This window comes from Pezoporus wallicus, unplaced genomic scaffold, assembly GCF_028554395.1.
Source record: "Pezoporus wallicus isolate ANWC-B61680 ecotype Strahan unplaced genomic scaffold, APGP_CSIRO_Pwel_v1 contig_7011, whole genome shotgun sequence".
Taxonomy (NCBI): Eukaryota; Metazoa; Chordata; class Aves; order Psittaciformes; family Psittacidae; genus Pezoporus; species Pezoporus wallicus.
Window position 1 is genome coordinate 2404594 of NW_026638234.1, and position 24215 is coordinate 2428808.

The 24215-nt window shown below is 41.4% G+C and overlaps 1 protein-coding gene across 1 annotated transcript in view; it reads left to right on the top strand.

The window, feature by feature from the left end:
- URB1 (URB1 ribosome biogenesis homolog) overlaps positions 1 to 24215 on the top strand; it is a 52515-nt gene that overhangs the window by 27638 nt on the left and 662 nt on the right. The window contains exons 22-38 of the mRNA XM_057410159.1: positions 869 to 1724; positions 2931 to 3132; positions 3360 to 3537; positions 4721 to 4779; positions 5540 to 5733; positions 6935 to 7045; positions 7137 to 7200; positions 9056 to 9227; positions 9788 to 9890; positions 14196 to 14356; positions 14729 to 14840; positions 15743 to 15849; positions 16376 to 16519; positions 17279 to 17388; positions 19970 to 20146; positions 21171 to 21412; positions 23058 to 23660. Of these exons, the coding sequence (XP_057266142.1) occupies positions 869 to 1724; positions 2931 to 3132; positions 3360 to 3537; positions 4721 to 4779; positions 5540 to 5733; positions 6935 to 7045; positions 7137 to 7200; positions 9056 to 9227; positions 9788 to 9890; positions 14196 to 14356; positions 14729 to 14840; positions 15743 to 15849; positions 16376 to 16519; positions 17279 to 17388; positions 19970 to 20146; positions 21171 to 21412; positions 23058 to 23660 (3595 nt within the window). The remainder of the gene's footprint in view (positions 1 to 868; positions 1725 to 2930; positions 3133 to 3359; positions 3538 to 4720; positions 4780 to 5539; positions 5734 to 6934; positions 7046 to 7136; positions 7201 to 9055; positions 9228 to 9787; positions 9891 to 14195; positions 14357 to 14728; positions 14841 to 15742; positions 15850 to 16375; positions 16520 to 17278; positions 17389 to 19969; positions 20147 to 21170; positions 21413 to 23057; positions 23661 to 24215) is intronic.

The window sequence follows — 24215 nt, forward strand, 5'->3', positions numbered from 1 at the left end:
TTTCACCAATCACCAAAACATGGAACTGACTAAACTTGATAGAGAACAGGGGATGTAACAGGAATCAGGCTTTGTGAGTGCTGTGACTGGATAACAGTCATGGGGATTTCTAGGATTTTAGTTAGGGTTAAAGTGTCTGCAAATGCTTGCTATATAATGTCTTGAATTGGATTTTACTGCTTTATAGAAGCATTACTACAGCTTTTGCCACATCTTTTGAAAGGCAGGGAGTGAAAAGAATATCATACACTGTGTATTTCACAGAGTTGCATTGAATGGAAACAGGTTGATGCAGAAATATGCTGTTAAGGTCTAGGAGGAGGACTTCAGAACTTTGAGCATGTGGTGCAGCAGTTACAACACTACTGTGTGTGGAGGTTTGACCAAGCTGCATCATCCGTAGACTTACCTCTGACCTGGAATACAGTCAGGATTGCTCCTGACAGAGATCACTCACCTTTGCAGAAGAATTCTATTCCCAAACCCCTGTGTAAGGCCTGGTTATGAAAATTACCTTGGAGTAGTGAATTTTGCCCCCTTTCATGTGTTCCGTGGATTTGATGGGATTAGAAGACAATTGTATTGACAAGCTCCAGAACATACAGTTTTCTACTGGAAATGTGCTTAGATATGTGGAGAATGTTCAATGGAGGCGTGACTCCCACATCATAAATGTTGAAAGAATGGTATTTCTGTGCTTGTAATTTGTTAGTATTTTTATCCTCTGACCAGTTGATAGACAATTTCATGTTCTGCAACTGTAATTAACAAGCTCTGGAAAATAGGCAGATGGATGATTTTTTAATTTATATTTTTCTCTGAACTACAATTATCCATTCAGTGATACTGTTACAACCATTTGTTACAGACACTAGAAGATGCACTCATGTTGATTTTCAGACATCCTACACTGGAGAGTTGGTTCCTGGCTTTAGAACAACGTTCTCTTCCTCAGTCTGGTTTAAACCCTGTTGCTGTGAAGCTCCTGTCAGCTCACCTCAATTCTGGTGTGCTCCAGCTGTTGAAAACAGGTGCCCCGATGCTGCAGAGCACGGATCACAAGCATGTGTTATCCAAGTATTTTGAAGCTGTCACAAAAAGTGTCCTGAAAGAGCTACAGGCAGAGGGGAAAGACAGAAGCCAGGTGTCTGCCAAGAAGTCTCACCAGTTGGAGGCTCTGGAGGAACTGCACATATACATGGCTGCAGCTCAGCTGAAGGAGATCACTTTAACCATGCTGCGACTTCCTGAGATGAGCTTGACTACTCGGGAATCTGAAAAATCCCCGAAAAAAGGGAAACAATTGAGCTTCTGTGGGCAGATTCTGGTGCAGCTCCTCACAGAGAGCTACCAAAGGCAGCCCCAACAAGGAGAACTACTGTTATCCACAGAGCACATTAAAGCTTTGGGAATATTGATGTCAGCATCAGCCAGCAAAGATCTGGAGAAAGTTTTTCTTCAGGCGCTCCATAGCGAGCCAGTCCTTGCACACGCAGTCAGTGTAGAGGTGCATGTTCACTGCCTTAACCAGAGGTCAGAAACTTCCCTTGCCATTGTGTGCATGCTGATAAAGCACTGTAGGACTCACCTGCTGCAGTTTGAGATGTGGTGTCTGAGCAGTGCCACTGTAAAGTACCTCAAGAAAAACATGGAAAGATTTCTTCCACTCATTGATGTGTATTTGCAATGCAGAGACCAGTATGATTTCAGTCGACCTTCTGCAGGTAAAGCCACAGCTGATCCCTGTTTGTGATTTGGGAGACCAAGGCCAGTGTAGGCTCTACTGGCCTCGAAGTCTTGGATCCTCTGCACAATAAGTAGAGGTGATAAAATTCATGTGTCTAACTTCTGATGGTTCTCTTATAGGTACCTCTGCAGCATAAAAGCTAAAGGAGTGTAGTGAAGGTTGGCTTTTAGACTGATGCAAACTACTTTTGTAGTTGCTTTGTCCAGTTTTCTCTTTTGAAGCACTTATTTAATACTTTGTGCATGTGAAAATCTGTCTTCATACTCATCTTGGTTTAGATGGGAGGTAGAAACTTTTTTTCTCAGGCATAGATAGAACACTGTCTGGTGAGTGGAATGCCATAGCCATATGGTTTTGTAGAATGTAAGCTTTCACTTTTACAAGTGTAAGAATCCAAAACTTTCTTCTAAAATAAATCCCCAAATATAGCTTCCTACAGTAATGCCTTCCCAAGCTGGCAGTCCAAAACTTTGCAAATCAGCAGCAGCATTAAATGAACAAGACTGTTAAATTTTCTAGCAGTGAAATGATGAGTTAGGATTCAACTCAACAGAACAGAGTCACTTCGATTTCATTTCTCTTATTGCATAGAAGTATAAATAGCAACAGAAACAAGCTGACTGTAGCTGTTGGTGGAGAAGGCTAGCTTTATCTAGGAGAAGTTAATGTAGGCAAAAGACCTTGTCAGCACACAGGGAAGTAGAAGATGGTTAAAGAGCTAAGCCTTTCTCTAGCACCTAATGCACACCAGTGATTTCATGCTTGAACACTAGAAGGGCAAACTGCTGCCTGGCTGATTTGATTTATAAGATCTCTCTCAGCTGTCTGTTGATGTGAGAGAAAATTTCATTTGAGGCCATGGTCAGAGAACTTGTAAAGTTTCATCCTTCCTGACATGCAAGGACATGGCTTCTTATCAGGAAGGTCTGCTGTTGTTGCCTATGTCCAGCTGTGTAGCAAGCGGTTGTCTAGTACGTAAGTTGAATACTTCCTAGTAGTGCTATGGAGTAGTAGAGAGTGCACTTTGCTGTAGCAGATTAAGAGCTATTGCAGTATCAATTCTGAGGAACTGAGTAATCTGGGCCTTGATTGGAAACACGATTTAGGGTTTTTGTAGTTTCAAGCCTGTTGATGCTTAACACACTTGGATGGTGGAACTTGTCCCCCTGTTCTCTCTCAACAGTTGTCTCGGCTGTTACACCTGTCTTGAGGAAAGCTCTGTGGAAGGAGCTCTGCACTGTACTTCAAGACACAGAAACATCACGTGAGACTACTGTGAAACTGCAAGTTCTGTCGAAATTGTTGCCGTCTTCAGGAAGCAAAGGGCTGAGAAGCCTTATTGACCAGCTTCCTGCTGCTCTTGAGAAAGCAGAAAATAATGAGAGGTAGGTAAATCCAGCTGCCCTGTTTCAAGACTCAGTTTGTCCCATAAAGCATTGTGATGGATATACATAAAGGCAAATACTGTGAGCAGTAACAGCATTCTCTCCTCAGAGAATCTGTCAGTTTACACTTAGGCAACAATGACGGTACATCTTTGACAATATATATATATTTCTAAAAATATATAGAAAGCATGTCACAACCTTAAAAAATAAGTATCTTTCTGCAGTTGGACAGTGGCAGATGCCATATCTAGAGTGCTTGAAAACTCTGAAGAGCTGCATTCCTGGAGGAGATGCCTGTTATCAGCCTGCATGAAAGGGTTAATTGTCATGTACAACAGCAGTAAAGATGAAAGCAAGCAAGAGATTGAGAGGCCCATGCTGCTGAGGCTGGAAGACTTATTGGTGAGACTTCTTTTTTAGCTTCAGTGGCAGAATGTGACTGCATACATGTGTTGTTGTGCTCTTGTATCTGTGATAAATATAGATTGAACTTTGTTTTCTATTTTATAAATTATGGCTTCTATGGGCTTTCAGTGGCTGTTGCAGAGTTAACTTAGCCCTATTAATCCTTGATAAGAAGCAGTTTTGAGTTGTTCTTGATGGCTTTCTACTAACAGTCCCCTTTGAAATTCAGAGTTTGGGGTATTCAGGTGTTAAAAATCAGAGGTTGCCAATGAATGTTTTTATTCAACCAAACAAAACCCTCCAAAGTGATAAAGGCACTTCTGACAAGATGCATCTCCCATGCCCTCTGAAGTCTATGACAGAAATCCAGTTGATCATAGACAGAAATCTGGCCTTTGATCATGAAGAACACTACTTGATCATTCCCTCTGTACTACTAATGTTTTTGTAGTTAAGTAAGGTAGGTGGATCTGTGTAAGATGTAAAAATGAAAGTCTCTGCAGGCAGCAAATGCCTTTGACCTCTTGCTGTCTTCTGGTGAGACTCCCTTTTAGGACATGACTGATTGTGCAGGACAGGTGTTGCAGGACCTGAGGAGCCACTTTTAGTGTTCACAGGTCTGCTGAGGTTAGCACCTACTGTTACTGGGCCTGTTGGCATGTGCAGCTATGAGCCTTAAAAATGATTATTTAATATGATGGTTTATAGCATTTCAGGGATGATCAGTTTTTGTAAAGAACATGTACAGCCAGCCAACCTTGTCTGCCACATGTAAAGGTTGATTAGCTTAAACACCTTGTAGGAACACAAAAACCTAATACCTGAGTCTCCTGCTGTGACTTGCTGATTCTTTTTATTCCTTTCACACTTCACGAGTATGAAGGGTTTTAAGATTCTGGGGTTTTGGTACCTACAGACTAGCTTGCTTTTTAATTGCATACAGTCCATATGCTCCCTTGCTTCCAGGACTGGCAAAACAAGACTTGCAGTTTCATTTGAACTGGGGGTAAGATTGTTGTATCTAAGAGCTTTCTTTCCTGTTATCCTTTGATTATTCCACCTGAGTGTTTGGCTTGCATGTTGTTAGTTTGTCTGTTGAACAAAAATTGCTGATCTTAATGATATGTAGAAGCTCTGTGTGCTAAATGTAAACATCTGGTTTTACTTCCTACACGCACAGCACTTAGTTGAAGAAGTGGACCCAGATGACTGGTACAACCTTGTGAAGACAGGACTCAAGTAAGTAATTTTGAGATGCACCAGAAGGGGTGTAGGAGGTACAGTTCTGTTCACTTGGCCTTGTCCTGCATTATACCAGAAACACCTTCTCTCCCTTGAATTCAGTCAGATTTGAAGACATTCTTTGTTTCATAGGATGCAGTTTGTGTTGAACCACTAGCTTCATTGGAGCCTGAACTTGCACGACTGCAGGCAGATTTGGATTTTGTGCTCCAATTAACTTTACCAGCATAGCCAACTGGATAGCAGGGCTAGCTTCTTTTCAAGTGGCATAAAGAAGCTTTATGCTCATATGAAGAAGAAACTTATTTTCTTTTTAGGTAATATACTTACTAAATACAATTCATACAAAAACAGAATCGTATCTTTCACCTTTAAATGTAAACCATTTAAATATAAGGAATAAAAAATACTAGAGGATGATCTGTGGAGCTAGGAGTATTAATATGAAGGGTTGCTGTCTGAAGGGTCAGTAGGCAAAGTTTAATCCTTGTTAAAATCAGTGCAGCCACAAGTGTGACTCTGTATCAACACAATCCTTTATGTTGTGTATCAGCAACTCCCTTTATTTTTTATGCTTGGATACCAGTATAGCTTAAGAAGAATTAAAATAGCTCAGCGAGATGTGGTGCATGTGTTTTCATTGTTTTAAATTTGTTTTTATTTTACTAAATTTGCTTTCTTTGCAAAGTTTTCATTTCTTAAACAGACTTCTTTTTCAGGCAGGTTTTTTACTTTTCTGTGATCCTTGCTTCTAAAGGTACCGCTACAGAGATGAAGCATTTTTGAAAGTCCTGAATATTGCTATTCAGTTATTATACAAGAAAGAATCCTCACTTAGTCAGAGCTTAGTCAAGCTCTCCAAACTTCACATGATGGTCATGCAGCACTCTCTATTTTTGTCAACCATACTGAGGTCAAGAGAAGAAGATGGCACAAACATCCAGACAAGAGGTATTTTTTGTCTTCTTCCCTTTAACTATATTTAGTAATCTTGTCTTTCTCACATTATATTCTATCCATCCACCTATCCACCTACATATACTTGCAGAGCTATTAAACAATTCCAGAATATTAGCATTTGGTTTTAAGTTTTACCTCTGCTTGGATCCAGATGTTGCATTCATTTTATCACTGCTGGTTTTAAATGCTTATGTTTCTAAAACTACTGGAAAGATGGGTTTGGGGTTGGTTTGGTCAGTTGGTTTTGGTTTTTTTTGTAACCGTGTTGAAATCTTGAATTGATTGTTTTGTTTTCTGTGAGGCTGTTAGTCTATGATCACTGAAGTATATATAGGTTCTATTAGAAATGTCACATTTAAACCTATTTTAAAATAGGTTGATGCAGAAGATTTTAAGTTGATTTTGCAAGTTGTATCAAAAATGTTGATTTAATTGATGTGTACTTTCTATTGCAACCTGTCGTGAAGAATATCTTTCAATTAATAATGTATATTGGGTGCTAATTAATGGGTAAGATTGGCTTTGTTTCTTTGTCTCTGCCAGCTGCAAAATAACCTAACCTTGAACCAGTCATTTAATCTTACACACACCTCAGCTTCTCCCCACTGTAGACAGTTTTGAGATTCAGTGATTGAAAGAGCCATACAATAAAAGGGGAGGATGGTAACAAATATTGTGTATGTTGAGGAGCAACATGTAATGTAAACAAACTTTAAAGTTTGTATCACCTGAAAAGAGCAAAAAGCTCTTGTAAGGTCACAAATTTTAGTGAAATTTCAAATAAGTAATAGATTTTGCTGTTTACTGTATGTGTTCTATCTTTTAAATGTATTCCTGTAGAGCAGCAAGATGGTTTTTTTTTTGAGGCTACTAACCTTGGTAATTCAGAAGGCTGGTGTCAGGAGTGCATTCAGTCAGGCTGTTGTCTTTACGATCTTTTTTTTGTTTTGACATACATTTTACATTCCTGTAGATACTAGGGGGAAATCCTGTGCCTTTTCAGATACGGGGAGTAAAGAAACATGGATTCAGGTCTTGAATCTGCCGCAGATGCCCTATTTGCCTTTGAGTAACCTGATCACTTACTTGATCTGTCTCTCATCTATTTAGAGAGTGTATATATATGAGGGGTATTTATAAATGCACTGTCTAACTGAGAAAGCAAAAAAGCAAATCTCTGTGTTTATTTCAGAGGCCTTGGTGGATATACTGCTGACAGTTGTGAAACTCAGCCCTTCTGTCTGTGAGAGCAGTCACCTTGCAGTGTTGCTGGGTTCCTATGGGGCTACTCTGAGCACTGTAGGTAAGTGTGTTAGCCTGGGAAATGTACTTCTTACTAGATCTGATTTTCATCTTCATAGAAGACTGACTTTGGGTTTCATATTGGGTTTCAGATCAGAAGGTACTTCTACTTCTTCAGTTATATGAGAAGAATGAACAAAGTCTCATAAATTCCAGGTAAGCTGACCACCTTCCTTAGTTCGACTGACTACATACAAATAAGCAGTCTCACAAGTGTCATTTTTCCAAGGTCTTATTTTTAACTGAGATAAACAGTGGGCAAGGTCAAACCTAGAGATGAATGTTGCTCTTGGAAACATTTTCCCTATGTATTTCCTATCCTTAATATAAGTCTCGTGTTGCCCAAAGTTTTGGATGTCTCTGGGTTGGGTGAGGGACTGTCTCATTTCAGTAGTCCCTCACTCTCCACTATAGGGATTTCTTCAGAGGTGAAGGCCACAGCTCAAGTTGCTAGCATAGGACTCCTTCCCATTCCCTCTCAGCACAGCCCTTGCCCTTTTCAATGATCTTACCCCCTGTATGCATGATATTCAGCTCTGGTGAATTTGTTGGAGAGTAGGGGGATATGCCAGCGGAGGAGGGATGTATAATCTCTTGCATTAACACATATATTATTAGTTTTGGGGTACTAACATTGTATCATAGAATCACTTAAGTTGGAAAAGACTTTTAAGATCATTTAGTCCAACCACAAACCAGGCACTGCCAAGTCCACCACTAAACCGTATCCTAAGCACTACATCTACATGGATTTTAAATGACTCCAGGGATGGTGATCAGTGCCTTCCTCGTCTTTCACCAGTTTGGACTGTAGCTGTCCTTATAATGCAACCTTGCAATACATCTACATGCTTCATAAGAGAGAACTATGTATTTTATAAAATAATCGGTTTGTTTTCAGGCCTGTGCCCAAGCAGTCCACAGTAAAGTCTGTTGCTAACAATTCTTACATACAGTGATGGTTCTGGCCTGCTTTGCTCAAATGCACTTTTTTGGTTTTGAGGTATGGGCATAAATATTAACAGCAGTGTAAGAGCACTGTCTCAGGCAGTTGGAGCAGGACTGGACATAGAGTTAAGAGCCTTTCTTAGCTTTTTCTGAGGATATAGATATCCTTGCAGCCTGTGAAAGGGGACAGTAAATAAAGGTTCTTGTTAGCAGGGAGCTGAAGTGGCTTCCAGAAGCCAGGGCTCTGGCACTAACCATATCTTGCATAAATCTTTACCAAAAGTGTTTGCAAGTGGGAGGGTGTTACATAAGGAGGAGACTGATTTCAGAGGTAGTTAGGTCCCGAAACTTTTGTAGCCTTTTTAAAGGAGAAACAATTTTATACTGTGCCCTGAAGTGACTTGGTAGCCAGACACTTGGTTAGAGTTGATCCCAGCACTGAGGTGTTGAGTGAATATAGAGGACATTCAAGATACATATTGTACAGGCAACCCAACAGAGCCCAACTTGTGTTATGAATGGGAGCCTTCAGGGGCTGGGTGATAAGAAGTCTTAAAAGCATGAGGCATGCTGCTGGCACTACCCACATAATAAATGACAATATCAATAGCACTTTAAGCCCAATGGCAAAGTAAGTTGGATCTAAGGAACAACTTGGAGGAGAAGAGTAGGGATTTATGGTTTACTCAACTGCTGTGATGATGGTTTGAAACACCAATTGCATTGGAGACAGCCTTGTCTGACCAGGTCTTGATCACTGTCTCTTCATGCAGCTGCTGTTATACTTACCTGCATTTACAGCTTAAGTAAGAAAAACATTTTTACTGAGAAAATAAGTTCTGACTTGGATTAACAGAGTAGGAAATAGTTAACAAGGCACTCTCAGATTGAATTTGAATGGATGAGAAAGTGTAACCAAGGAAACAAGTCCTAGTTTCAAATTCCTACAGGATAGTAAGTACAAGTGAAGGGAAAATTTAAATACTAATTTATATCCTCTGTAATTGCTTTTCGCTCAGTACTAGCAGTCTGTTGACTAATGCCTTTATTTTTAATGTTTAAGAATCCTGCTGTGGGGTCCAGCTGCTGTGGAGCATCACAAAACTTGCAAGAGTCTAGGAAAGTCACTGTGGCAGCAGCCAAGCATGGAGGAGATTCTGTGTCTGCTAGATCGAGAAAAGATGATGAAGACAATTCTGTCTTTCCCTCAGCATCGCCGCCTTCTGTCATCACAGGTGCTTTGGTTCAGACTGCTGAATATTATCCTCCTTTTGAAGGAGAAAGAAACGTAGAAAAAGAGCCTTTCACTTTAGTAATTTCTTTCTAGAATTTGTGTAATACATTGCAATTTGCTTACATGAGGAGAGTAATTTAAACTCACAGGAAGGCTGGAATTAATTATTTAGGTGGGCTTTTCAGATGAAAGGCAATATGTGAACCACATCTTGTTGGCAGGTGTGATTGTGCAGCATTGCCATGTATGTGAGACCAGAATTTGACTTTTAAACAGTTGTTAAATTTGACTGTCTGAGGATCCAGTGACAATGGGCTCTTCAGTCTTTTGTACAGTTTGCTAAGATGCTTCTGTAGTTGTTTGTGCTGCTCAGGGGGAGTAGTTTTGGAATGCTGATAGCGAAAGCCTGATTTAAACACAAGCACGTCTTATCCTGTGTTGCATTATACTTTGTAAGGTTTAGTATCTCCTGCTTCATAATGGAGTGGGGTTGGGGAAGCTTGAAACCAAGCTGCACGTTGGTAGTGTTCCTTACAAATACTGGTTTGGATTTGTTTTCAGGAGATTCAAGAGTCGCTGTATAGAGATGAAAGTGTCAAGAATCTTGGTGACTTCTATGATCCCTGTTTTCTACTTCAGCTGTTTAGTGAACTGACCAGACCAGGTAAAGTGAATGTTTCTCTTTGGTACTTAGCATCATTTTATTCTGCTGTGAGAGCTGCAGGACTCCATCTGTAGCTCTGTTAGTCTCAATCTAAGAGCTAATACTACAGAGAAATTTGTTCCTTTGGAGAGAAGAAACGTCATTTAACCATCTACTACATTGTATTGTAATTTTCAGAATGACTTAAAAGGGTGATAAGGTATAATTGGCATTAAAGTTTTAGTTGTTTTTTTTTTAATTACTTTTCAAAATAGTGCAGTATATTTAATGAGATTTGGCTACTCAGAAATAGAGCAACATAGCAGCAGACAGGCATTCCTGCTGAGCTGCTCATGTCCAGATGAAGAGGTCATCCCTTGCAGCTCTTTTAAATGTGGTGGATTAACCCTATGTAGAGGGACTGATCTGAAGATGAGGTTTTTCAACTGGAACTGGAAATAACTTGGAAGAGACAAAAAGTGGACAAAGGTTTATGTTCTCTATCAAGCAGCAGTCTCTATACCATGAAAATCCAGCACAATGTAACTATAAAATAGCATAAGAACAATCAGTAGAGAATATTCTCCATTGGAAGGTTGTATTTTTTTTTTTATGGTGTTACAGCAATAAAGTGATCAAAAGAGGTGTGGGAGGGATGGTACCTTCTGCTGTTCCATGCAGCACCCCACCTGTAGCTGACAGGAATGCTCTGATCTGGGGCTGCTTTGTGGCTGAGTTTTTGGGAGCAGTAATTGGACCTTTCAGCTATGTTCTCAGCAAGAGCTGAGCAGAGATAGTGCAGGTTGGAGAATGTGCCCTGCAGTGTTGGAGGAGTTCTCTGGGCATAAACAGGAAGCCACAGTGAATCTCTGCAGGGGTATTGCTTTCTGTGAGGGACACTGTGACTGAATTGCCTGGAGATCTGGCCTATTACAGGCTGTGGTTGTAGTACAGGGAAACTTCAGCCAACTCATTTTCCATCAGACGAAGATGCATGGGGCCATTGTACATCATGAATAGGCTTGTGCTCAGAATTGTTGGAAAGTTTGATGAAATCTACATAGTGCTTGAAAACTAGTTGCTTAGCCTCACTTTCCTTGTTTGACGTGACCCTGCTTTAAATATGCATATTGCTGCTGTACTTCAGAGGCACAGTCTATTTAGAGAGCCCTTAAAGATCAGTGGGAGGTAAATATCATAAGGAATTTCCTAACCAGTTCTCTCCCTGTGTTGATTATGGTTAACCACTGTGTGTTGCAGCTGGATTTGGCTTTCCACAACAATAATATCAGAAGCACTTGGCAGGCTGGTAACTGTCATTCAGTGAAATCATAGTTACAGTCCTTCTTTATTCACTTACACCTTCACAATATGGTACCTGTTTAGTGTGATCTTAGCCTAGACTTAGCTATAGTTATAAACAGCTCTGTATAATTTTGACAGCAGTAAAAAGAGCTGTCTTTTAGGCTACTGAGGAAAAAAGGTACCAGAACTATTTTGCCAATAGGAGGGATTTTAGACAAGTCAGTTCATGCTAGGAGATTGTTATTGATGAAGAGCATGGACAGACAGTGTCTTTTGAACCTGGGTATAATAGCTGGAAAATGCACTGTCATGCACCCATCATCATCAGCCACCACCTTAAATAATGGGAGGGATTTGGTAGCTGTTGGTCAGCCTCAGCAGCACTACAGTCAGCCAGTGAGGACAACCACTTACTTCTGTGGGAGCTCTTGTACATAATGTTCTTGCGGAGCTCTGGAGGCAGTGGCTTTCCCAACACAGGCTGACTCTAAACCTGGAGAGGAGAAAAATAGTTCCTTTAACTGCTCTGTGCTGAGTGAGTGTCTGTCTTAAGTGGGGCATTTTTAAAGGGCCCAAGTGATTCATGAGATCAAGTCCCATGGTGCTCCTAAACCATGTCAGCTGCTCTTGGAATTCCCAGTTCCTCTTTATTTATTTGCTCTTTGTACGGGCTGCACAGTGCCCTGTGCACAGATGTTATATAACTGCTGGATTTATAAACACAGACTTGTTGCACAGTATTTAATGCTTACTGAATAAAAAGTAAGTCTGGAGTTGGGCAGATAGCAAGTTCTGCCTAACTTTAGCTCTGATAACCATCATGTGGAAAGCTTTTCCATCATGGTTCTCAAGGTACTTTAAACAAACTGTATGTCAGACACATAGAATTAGCTGCTTTTTTTTATTATTATTTAATAGCTTGTTATTTTATGTTCATTGTTGAACATACGCTGCAAGGTCAGCTGAATGGAAAATATTTCCACTGCAAACATGCAGTGGAAGAAAGTTTTCCAAATAAATCTTTCCATGACCAGCGTGAACTTTACTGCTGAAGTGGAGACCTTGGATTTCACTCTGTGGTACCACCACATAAAATTATCCAGTTTGTCTGTCTAGTTGTGTATATTAGTAGCTCTCAAGAGGTGCAGTCTGAAGGAGAGCCAAGTGGTGGCTTTCAGTAAGGGGGCATACAACACATATTTGATCCTCTACTGAAGAGGGGTTGTTTTATAGGCCAGGGCTGCATGAGTTGTCTGTAAGTGATGGAGAATCCTATGCAGACTCACGAGTTTGCATGTTCACTTGGGATTCTATAGAAAGCGTCCATTTCCCAGTACTTACCTTGCACCCTTGCATCTTGCATGAAGACTGGGAAGTGTGGAGTTACTTTGCAGCAGACAGAAGCAGAAGACATAGATTAGGTGTTTCTCTGGGCTCTGTTTCTGCTGCCCTCTTGTTGCTACTCCTCTCGCCATTTTTACTTTGGCAGTCAGTAAGTAGCCTTGCCCAGTGCCTGGAAGTACACGAATGTAGAGTTCTATCTGCATGAGCTCTGGTGATACGGGAGGAGATTTGGTAGCATCTAGTGACATCAACAAATGAGGATCTTTTTGCTTATTAGGGGAATGACTGAGGTGTTCTGCATTGTGCCAGTGAAACTTGATGTGCTTTGGTGGAGTGGTGTAGGGAAGTGTATAGTAATTGGTAGTATTGAAATAACTTGTAAAACCACTCACTGAAAGATCTGTACTGCAGTTCAGTAATGCCTTTGCATTGGTCATGCAGCAGTGGGTTGACTGGGAGGCAGTGCTGGGAGGTGGAGACTCTGCTGTTGTCTGGCCCATACTTAGCAGGGCTGGGTATGAAACTGCCAGGCATGAAGTTGAAGTAGGAGTGCTGGCAGTTGAGGAAAAGATGGGAGAAACAGCCCACCTGCTTTTGCAGGGACATAAATAATCTGTGATTTTTACATAAATATATATTTTTGTATATATATATATTAGTTGTGTGAGGGTGGTGGGGGGGGGAGAAAGTCAGTGGACCAAATATAGGTGCTTGTCAGTAAGACTACAACCCTTTCTTAAATAGGAGTATTTGTTTCTCAGAAACTTCCTCTTGACCTTTCAGTGTGAATTACAAGAAAATACGTGAATATTTTTGCCAAGCTCAGACCTGCAGTACATCTGCACTTTAGCTGGTAAAATAGAACTGAGGTGCCATTGTATTCCATTACTGGTGAATGTAATAGAAATAGTGATGGAGGTAATCCTGGGCATTTTACATCAAGTCATCAGTGGGTAAAACATGCAGCCCTGAAATGAGGTCTAAGTCCTGATGGCAAAATGCTGTAGAAGATAAAGGTTAGATTCAAGGGTATGGTTTTGGGTTTTTTGCTGGATACTGTTCATTGCTGTATTTTGTTTGTCCAGAAGGGCATAGGGGTACAGTTTAGTACTTTGCTTGGAACATGCCTTACCCGCAGTATCTCTTATGTGTGCACAGTAACAACTGGTGTGGCTAATAGCTTATTTATATATTCTTCTCCTGTGTGTGCTATTACAGCTCTTTAGTGCAGATAGGCTTTTCATGGGCTGTGCTGATTATTCTTTCAGGCGCAGACTTACCAGGCACCCATAAAATGTTCTGAGGTGGAGAATTTTCCCTCTTGACCTTCTTTGCACTTAACTTTCATGAAACAGTGAGATATGTGATTCCTTTACAGACTTTTCTCCTAACTTTGCGTGGTCTGGCAGACAGAATCATCTTGTCTCATGTAAATAAGACTAAACACATTAATTTCAGCTCATGTAAAGAATTCCTGTTCAGAGTGATTTGCGAAATACCTTTGTTATTTAAAGGAGCCTTCACCTAGCAGTGAAGTAATAGTTTGTAGGGGTAAATCTAGAAATTGGTGTTTATGAATAGAAGTTTTTTAAGGATTACAGTGTTGTTATATACTCTGTGACATGTCAATATAATGCACTGGGTGTTTCTCTTTAATGTCCCCCTCTTTCCACACAGAGTGTGTAGTGGCATGTCACAAGTTTGTTGAAGTCAATGCTCTGGGTCTAACAGTAGCTGCCCTTAGCAGCTATGATTCCAACATGAGAGCAGCTGCATATTTTGTCCTGGCTTCCTTTCGTTCTCATCTGGAAGGAGCTCGCTTTCGAGAGCAGAGTCAGGTAAGACTGAGCGCAATTGGTAGTTTGCCAGGTTAGAAATTTTAGGTCATGGACATTTATGGGAGAGTTTCTGCTTTACTCATCCACCTACGTGCACATGGTGAGAGAGCTAAAAGAAGCTTTTTGTCCTCTAATTCCACTGTTTCTCACCTATTGCTTTGTGTTTCTTCCTTTACAATCAGTGGGCAGAAAAAGGGGGAAAAATGTGTTCTATAAATATGTAGAAATTTTATTTGTAGGAATGGAAATCTTGATGGGATTGGTATTTGATTTATGGCCTGTGAAATACCCTAAAAGCTCATTTATGTATTCACACTATCCCATTGTTGGATTATGGTTCAAACTTTTCTCCCTTGGGCTCTTGTGCTGCAGTTGCTGTATCTCTTGGATGCTGTGCAAAATGGAATCAGGCAGCCAAACCTCAGATTTACCTTCTCTTTGACCCTCTACATTGCTCGTGTGGCACAGCAGATTCTAAAGCCAGGTATGGTAACTTGCTGTGTGAGTTGAACTCCTGGAGTGAGTCACTGGAATAATGTCCTTAACCAATACTGGAAGACGAGATAGTGTGACGCTGATAGGAGCCATGAAGTATGCTTTCCTGTGTTCCAAAGAAAAGCTTTCAATTCTGGTGTAGTCTGCCTTACTGGAGAAGTGGGAAGTGCCATTTTGATTTGTGTACAAAACCAGTCTGATCTATCAGGGATGGTGCCACTACCTCCTCATTATTTTGGGGTGGAGGTGGGCAGAGGACGAGATGGGTGTGAGTACTGTTCAGCAGATTGGCCCAAGTTCAGTAGGCCTTAGACACTGAATCAGCATAAGTCATTGCTGCAAAGGTGAACCATGGTGCTGGGGAGTAGTTCAGTTTGGAAGGGACTTTGTGAGATTTCTAGCTAAGCCCTCTGCCCAAAGCAGGGCCAGCTATGAAGGCAGACCACTTTGCACAGGGCTTTATCCTATAAAAACTTTAGCCCATAGAAATAGTCCCTCTGGGCAATTTGTTCCACTGCTCGTAGGCAACATACATGGTCTGTGGGTTAAAAATTATGAAGGATTATCTTGAAATGTGGAGAGATTTGCCTCTTACTTTGCTGCAGATTTCTGTTTTGTGAATGAAGTAACGTTGTGTTTGCTGAATTCAGAGCCATATTGAACGTTTATCTTCTCACCTGCTTTGTGCACATTCTGAATGAGCTTTTCATTTTGGAGAAGAGGAAGGATGGCCCGCAGTATAATCAGCCTTAGAGCAGAAGGCCTCCTCACTATAATGTACTGTTCTGACTACTGCCTGAAATGCTGGAAAGCACGTGTTCCATTTATATTGCGTGGTTGTGTTTTGTGAACATTGTCCTCCTCCGCAATAACCATTGTTTCTCTTCACAGAGGAGCATATGTATATAAAGATAAATAGATTCCTTCTGTCACACCAGTATTTGGACCTGAGAAAAGTACCAGGGTTTTTCCAGCTTTTCTACAGTTTTGATTTCGAGGTAATGTAAGAATCCCATTTTGGGTATTCACTCATTCTTTAGAAAATAATAGAAAAAAGCCATAAAAACTCAATGAAATCTTACTCTTCCATAGGTACTTAACTAGAGGTGTCTTTGTTTTGTTTTATATTGCAGTGAGAAGTATTATTTCTGGGTTTCTTTGTTGTTTTCTTAATAGTAACACACAATAAACTCATGAATTGTGCTGTGCTCTTGTAAGCCCAACAGAGTGTTGTGCCCTAGCTAGCTTACATTTGTATTTGAGTTTAGAATATTGATGTTGAGTTCAACTGAGGTGTTCTAGAAACAGCAGCTTTTAAAGTTCCATTAACAGTGCCTGTTTTGGCTGCAAGAGTAACTGTTCCTGATGGATATTATTGATTAAATTTGATAGAGATGAAAACTGAGCAGTCCAGAAGTAGCTGTTATGCGTTGTGCTGGCACTCCTAGGGAGTGAGGAGTTTTCTGGTTCTATGAGCAGGCATTATTTTGAAATGCCTGATAGTATTTTTTCTATGGATTCTAGTACAAAACAGAACGTGAGTGGATTCTCAGATTTCTTGGAGAAGGGCTGCGTGATAAACATTGCTATGAGCTTTATGACTACCAGAGGATTTTCCAGGTCATTCTTTCCTTCTTCAACAGCCCTTTGTGTGATGAGGGCTCCCAGGTAAGAATTAAAAAACAAACCAAAACAACAAACCACCAACAAACAGACCCCCACAAACAAGCCATAAACCCCCATAAAATCACAAACATTTGCATGGCTTGCAGGTGTTAAACAAATACAAAGCAGAAAGGGGCAGCTGACTCAGCACTTGCTCTCTTGAAAATGTTTTTCTTGTTGATTTTGTGAATGTGTGAAAGGGGAAATAACTGCTTATTTCTGAAACAGAGTCACACCCTTGTCCCCTGAAATTGGATCATGTCCCTGCTCTTGTGGAACCTCAGTTTCCTCAACTGGCTGTAGTTGTACTTCTACGGCTTCTTGGAAAATATTGCAGATACTTCAGTTTTGCTTATATGGTCAGGGCCTTTGCTTTGTTAGGTGATTTTATTCCCTAACCAGCACTTTACTTGTACAGTGCTTTAGCATGTGAGAAAACTCACATGCCAGAAGCTCTCATTTTCATGAGCATCCACTCCAAGAAATCCAGTCTGCTAACATTATCTAGGTATCAAAATCTTGGACAAAAAAAGATGCCTTAAGACCTCTTTTTTGAGAGGGGCATCTGTGTGCATGCAGCATTGAACAGAGAATGTGCTTTCTTCCCTGGGGTTGCTAAGAACATATGATGTTTGGTAATACATTTTAAGTTGATCAGATACCGGAGAGATTGCTAATTGTAACCTTCTGAAAGATTGATAATAGTTATATTTTGACTATATTCTAATTCTGTAAAAGAACGAATCATGTTTTCTGTTTCAGAGTCGTATTTTGGAGATACTACAAAATGCTGCCTATGTCACAAGAGCTGCCTATGAGCTCATACAAGATCACAGCCTCCTAACCTGGATAGTGCACATCTTAGAAAAAAGGTAATTAGGGAAATAGTAGTGAAATGGGCATAATTTTACTATCCGGTAAGAATAATAATGCAGCTGAGTATGAAAACAAGAGTTACGCTTGTGAGGTGGGCTGATGCCAACCTTATGAAGTTTAACCATGCCAAGTGCAAGGTCCTACACCTGGGTCGGAGCAATCCCAGGCACAGCTACAGGTTGGGCAGAGAAGAGATTCAGAGCAGCCCTGCAGAGAAGGACTTGGGGGTGTTGGTTGATGAGAAAATTAACATGAGCCGGCTTCAGTGTGTGTTCGCAGCCCAGAAAGCCAACCGTATCCTGGGCTGCATCAAAAGGAGCGTGACCAGCAGGTCGAAGGAGGTGATCCTGCCCCTCTACTCTGCTCTTGTGAGACCTCACCTGGAGTATTGTGTGCAGTTCTGGTGTCCTCAACATAAAAAGGACATGGAACTGTTGGAACAAGTCCAGAGGAGGGCCACGAGGATGATCAGGGGACTGGAGCACCTCCTGTATGAAGATAGGCTGAGAAAGTTGGGGCTGTTCAGCCTGGAGAAGAGAAGGCTGCATGGAGACCTCATAGCAGCCTTCCAGTATCTGAAGGGGGCCTATAGGGATGCTGGGGAGGGACTCTTCATTAGGGACTGTAGTGACAGGACAAGGGGTAACGGGTTAAAACTTGAACAGGGGAAGTTTAGATTGGATATAAGGAGGAAATTCTTTCCTGTGAGGGTGGTGAGGCACTGGAATAGGTCGCCCAGGGAGGTTGTGAATGCTCCATCCCTGGCAGTGTTCAAGACCAGGTTGGACGAGGCCTTGGGTAATATGGTTTAGTGGGGTTGGAACTTGATGATTGTGAGGTCCTTTCCAACCCTAACTATTCTATGATTCTGTGTGATGGATACAGACATTGCCTGTCAGCAGTTGTGGCATTCGGCACCTAGGACCATACTGGCAGAACTTGCTGAACTCCGAAGTGTTCCCCTGTATTTCTAAAAACAAAATCAAGATGCTTTCACACTGTAGTAGGAGGACTTCATGTTTTTGATAGTGCTTCCTTGAAAAACATAGAAAACAAAATGGCACCTTGTTTTAGCATATGTGACTCTTCAGTTTCAGATATCCACAATTCACATCCTTTCATAGGACCTCTTACACAGTAACTAGCACAGTAATGAATTTGAGCTGTCTACAACATTTCTCCTCCCGCTCCTTCCTCTTCCCCTTGTCTCTCCCTCACATATATGCAGACATGTGGGCACAGACATAGATATGTGTGCACACGCACAAAAATCTCTTCTGCGTACATTGAACCCTGACAGGTTCAAGCAAGGTTTCAGGATCATCTGCAGTGTGATTTGTCTGGACAGGTTTCCAGTGTTTCTCCCCTGTTGTACACCTACCTCTCTTTGGTACAATTTGGTACATTTGTGTCGTGGTTTAAACCCAGTCAGGTATTCGTTCACTCACTTCCCCCCCTTTTCTTGCCCTCCCCCTGCTCCCGGAGGGACGGAGAGGAGAATTGAAAAGAATGCAACTCCCACGGGTTGAGATAAGAACAGTTTAGTAACTAAGGTATAACACAAATCACTACTGCTACCACCAATGATAATAATGATAAAGGAAATAACAAGGGAATACAACACCTCACCACCAGCCGACCGATAACTCGCCCCCCAAGCCCGACCAAGCTCCGACCGATACCTCCTCCAACCCTGCCGTCTCCCAGCCTTTCCGGCTCACTCCCAGTTACATCCTGGGCATGACGTGCTGTGGTATGGAATACCTCTTTGGTCAGTTTGGGTCAGGTGTCCTGTCTCTGCTTCCTCCTGGCTTCCCCTCCTCCCTGGCAGAGCATGAGGCTCACAAAGTCCTTGGCCAAACCAAAACATCTCTATCAGCTCTGTTCCCGAGCCGAAAGTCAAAACACTGCACTGCACCAGCTACCAAGGAGGAGAAACATGACTGCTACTGCTGAACCCAGGACAATTTGGAAGTGAAAAAGCCTGGATTTGGCTTCTGGTACCCAATACTTATTTTGTGATTGTACTTCTGAGAAGTAGTATTGCATCTTCCATATCAAATGAGATTTTTCCCTCCCCCCTTAGAAGCCATATTTACTTTGTTTTTTACTCTGATACTGTGCTGTAAGCAATACTGTTATTACTTAACTGTTATTAACTTAATAACTTAAGTTATTACTTAAGTAATAAGGAACATAAGGAACCATGCTGTCTTGAACAGTAACTGCTCTAGAGAAATGATGTCAATGGTTGCAATGTAATGGAATACTTGGCAGAGCTGTATAATGAAAGATGCAAGTCAGAAATCACCATTCTCATGCCAGGGCTGTGATACTACTGTGTTTCCCCAGCTGCAGCAAGGCAAGAAGAGGACAATAACCAGGGCCTCCCTGTGGCTGGGGCTTCAAAGGGATGCCATGTTTTCATGCCCTGATGGGGTCCTAGCTGACAGGCACCTATTGCCATTCATGGCTCCAAAAGTGCACTGGAATATGATCCCCTCTAGGTGATGGACTGGTTCCTGGTTAGGATTGGCCTTGCAAATGGGTGATTGCTTCCTTTTTTTTTTTTTCCAGGTTTCTGGAAAACAAGATATTAAATAAAATTATTTCCTTACTCCACACTCTATGGCTAACAAATTTAGGAGGCAAGAGAGAAATCAAGAATCAATCCCAGGAGAACAGGAAGTTTCTTCCCATTCAGCTTGTAAATGAATTTCTGTATGTTTTGATCACATTAATGAAACACATTCGGTAAGATCTTTTGGGTTTGAGGGGCTTTGGGGGTTTTTGTTTTGTTGGGGTTTTCTATTATTTATTTGTTTTGTTTTTTTATTATTGAACAATTTGCATCTCACCCTCTACCCAGTGTGACATTTACTAAGGCCAGAGGAATTTCTTGGTCACTGGTAGTGTAATGCTTTTTATCCCCTTCAGTTTGAATCTTGAGTGAATTTTGATGGGATTTCTTTGACCGGAAGATATAACTGTTTAAATATGTGGGAAGTAACAGCTGATGCAGTTACTGTCAAGTTCTATATCCTTACTTACTGGCCGTTTTTTAAGCTGCTGTGTTTCACATTTTTCCTGCTGGATTAGAGCCTGCAGTTAGCAATGCTATTTGGTACACGGATCTTTTGTACTCTGAAGTTTCAGACTTTCTGTGTCTGTACCACATGTGGAAATTGTAGAAGGAGAAACCGTGTAAAGTTTCTAGACCAGAGTATAGAGAAAGGGTCCGTCTCTTCTCTCTAGATCTAGAGCACCTAACCTGTCTAAGCACAGCAGTTGCAGCAAGAATAGCAGAAAATAGATGGGTAACCAGTTCTGTCTGGGTTCATAACAGCACCTGAAGCTCTTCATGCAAAGTATTGCCACAGCCTGGGGAAACTATCTTTATTTTTATTCCTCCAAATTTTTGAAAACTCATGGAAAATAAAGAAGTGCAGGTAAAGCTCCAGACCTCTGCCTTTTCCTTGCATGCCATCTGCCTTTGTTATTTACAGGCAGGAGAGCAAAGACTGTGTTTTATGGTCTGTTCTGCCAAACGCTAATGGAGCAAAGCACTAGGGATTCAGTGGGAATGAAAGTAATTACTACTGGCATCCTGAGAAACAGAGGTATATGTGCAGAGAACTGCAGGAGAAAACTGTAGGAAGAAACTGTAAGGAGAAAAACCCTGAATTTTGTTTTGTGTATTTTGTGTACATCATGTTTTGTTTTGTTTTATGGATTAGCATGCAGAAAAATACATGGCACTTTCATTTTCTTTCCATAGGACTAATTTGGATGCAGCCAAACTGACTCAGTTTTTCAGTACACTCAATTCTGTGCTGGAATATCGTGCTATAGTTGTTGAGACCTTCAAAGAAATGAGCCGGTTCACTGTGAACGACAGTGTTCTCTCAAACAAAGAGATCCTGCTGCTGCTGCATAAGTGGAGTGTCATCAAAAAAGACCTGCAACTGCAAGAGGATGTGCAGAGTCTTGCTCAGAAATACCAAATCAAAGAGTTGCTTAGTAAGTACTAAAATATTTCAGGAAATTAAGATTGTTGAGGTTGTTACGAGCGAACCAGGCAAGTGAGGGAAACTGTAGGAAGTTGAGTTAATTTCTTTTGTTGGACAGTCCGATACAGGTTGGGGGAGGAGGAACAGAAATGGAAAGTCAGTATTTCAGGTCTTTGTTGTAGTGATTTCTAACTTGAACTCAATTCTGGAAACTTTGGAGAAACACAGTTTTAAAAAAGGAAGGGGTTTAGTTGCAAATCTAGTGTCAGGCTTTCAAAGTTTGTATTCTTAAATGAAACCTTAAAAACCTTCCAGTGCCCGGAGGCTTTGTGCTCAAAGATCTGAATCATTCTCAGTGTGGATGAGGGACCTGAAAGTGAAATATGGGTAAAAACTATCCGTAAAGTAAGCAAATGTTAAATTTTCTTACTGCCATCAGAGCTGGAAGAAAGCAAAACTGCATTTGGACTTGTATGACTTCTCTTGTTATCTCTGTGAATAAAATGTACAAGGAACTTTGTAGTGAACAGCGTAAACAACGCTGCTTTCCTGCAAATACAACTGCTCTTGGTGCACATTAGAACTTCTCCATCTTTTTTTTACTGTTCTGTATCAGTTGAACTAATTATAAAGGTATTGCTATATTTAAGGGATGCTATTAGTTTTTCTAAACTAAATTTCAGTGTCTTTCTGAGGATTTTTCAGAGAATTATTACAGTGACATCTGTAACTCACTGATTTATTTACTTATTTTAATCTGTTGCTCCAAGCCTCGGGAGCTTATAAAGCAGTTACAAAAAGTGGACCCTTATCTGAAATCTTGTTTCCAAGGTAACATTTCAAGAGTTGTCCCCATCCCCTACAGCCCCCAGGAAGAATGCTGAAATGCATGTAGTTGGCATTTCTGATGATTTTCTCACTGACTCTAGAAAGCAGATAGCCATAAAACACTCTGTGTGGTACGGTGGTGGCAAAGGGCTGTTACTGTTTGGAAGCTTCGCTGCTCCCCATGGCATGGGCAGCGTCTAACAGAGGACATCACCACATCACAAAGTTTGGCTGCCTATCTCTTTCCTTAGAGTGGGAAATTCACCTGACTTGGCTGGCAGCACATCTCCAGACAGACACTCATCCCGGACGCGGCTGTGCTGGAGGAAGGCAGGCTTCACTGCTTTAGCCTGTGCCACTCCACAGTAGCAGCGTGGCTGTGTTGATACCTTCCACAGGCAGGCACGTGCTATGCTTTTGCTAGCCCACAGGATAGCAGCTTGAGCATTTCCCGTGAGGTGTTGTGAATCATAGAATCGATTAGGTTGGAAAAGGCCTTTAAGATCACGTAGCCTTTCTGGCAAAACTGTGTCTTGTGGACCTCTGAAATACTGCCTTGGTTTTGCTGGGCTGTGGGCCAGGGTCTGGGTGGCATTATCGCTCACCTCAAAGTTAGGCAATCCAGTTCAGACAACTGTTTCAGCCTGTGAACCACTGGGAGCTGCCTGTAGCCCATTTGCTCTGAATTGCACAGGCTCAATGAGGCTAGTGCTTATCCTTTTAGCAACTGAATCAACACATAATACTGTCTGTCTTGCATAATTTTGTACCAAGAAAATCCTGTGAAGTCTCTGATGTTTGTTTTGGTGGTGGTTTTCTTCTTACAGAAAATATTAAAGAAAAGAACAAATCTCAAGCCTCATCTCGTGCATATCATCACATTCGGAAAAAAGATGAGATAGAAAGAGAAGATGACACTGCTGCATACCTGAAAGCCTCCGAGCTGGAGAAATGCAGAGATCATCTGAATTCCATACTTGCCCACTGGGAGCCTGTTTTCCCAGCACCACCTGTCAAACATCAAGGGGAGCCTCTCAAATCTGCTGAGCTTGCAGATGAAGCAGTCGATCTTACCTGTGCATCCACTTATGTAGTAACTAAATGGCTAGTGAAGTCCATGGTTGAGCACAGCCTCAATATGCAAAATGTGTCCTTAATTCTGCGTTGGCTACAGAATTGCATCTTGCCACATCCAGTGGCAGTGCAGGAGATGCTCAGGGATGAGATGCTGAGAAACAACATCTTCAGGTTTTACACCCAGGTCTGTGAGGCCAGCAGTGGAACAGCTGGACACTTTAAAGAGCTCTATTTGTTCAGTTCAGTCATGCTTCACCTAATGGATGCTCAGGGCCTGACCAACAACAGCTATCATGAACTCGTGAAAATGTTGTGCTTGTCAGCAGAGACGGAAGAGGACATGAACAAGAAAGGTAACTTGTCTTTTCCTTTTCACTCATGTAACAAGGCAGTAATCACAGAATTATATAAGGGGTTGGGTTGGAAGGGGCCTTAAAACTCATCCAGTTCCATCCTCCTGCCATGGGCAGGGACACCTTCCACTAGATAGGTTGCTCAAAGCCCCATCCAGCCTGGCCTTGAACACTGCCAGGGATGGGGCAGCCACAAGTAAGTAGTTCCATGTCTTTTTTTAATTAATCAGAACAGTTTGAAGTTTGCCCATGTCCATTGGTGCTCATAGCTTCACAAAGTAAAAACTATGCCTTTGATGGGATGGGTGCAGGGATTGATAGCACAGAATAGGGTCATGCTGTAGGTAGGGGCTTCTACAGTTGCACTCCTTCAAAGAAACCTTCCTTTCTAGGACCAAAATGGAGTTCAGTGAGGTATAAAAAATGTAATTGCAAGGGGAAAATAGTCTGCAACAAATGAGTCCATGTGGGCATGGGCTGTAATCCATATGCTGTTCAATATTATCATTTGACAGCAAAAGCCACAGTTCAGTATTCAAACTGTTTTATTTAAAG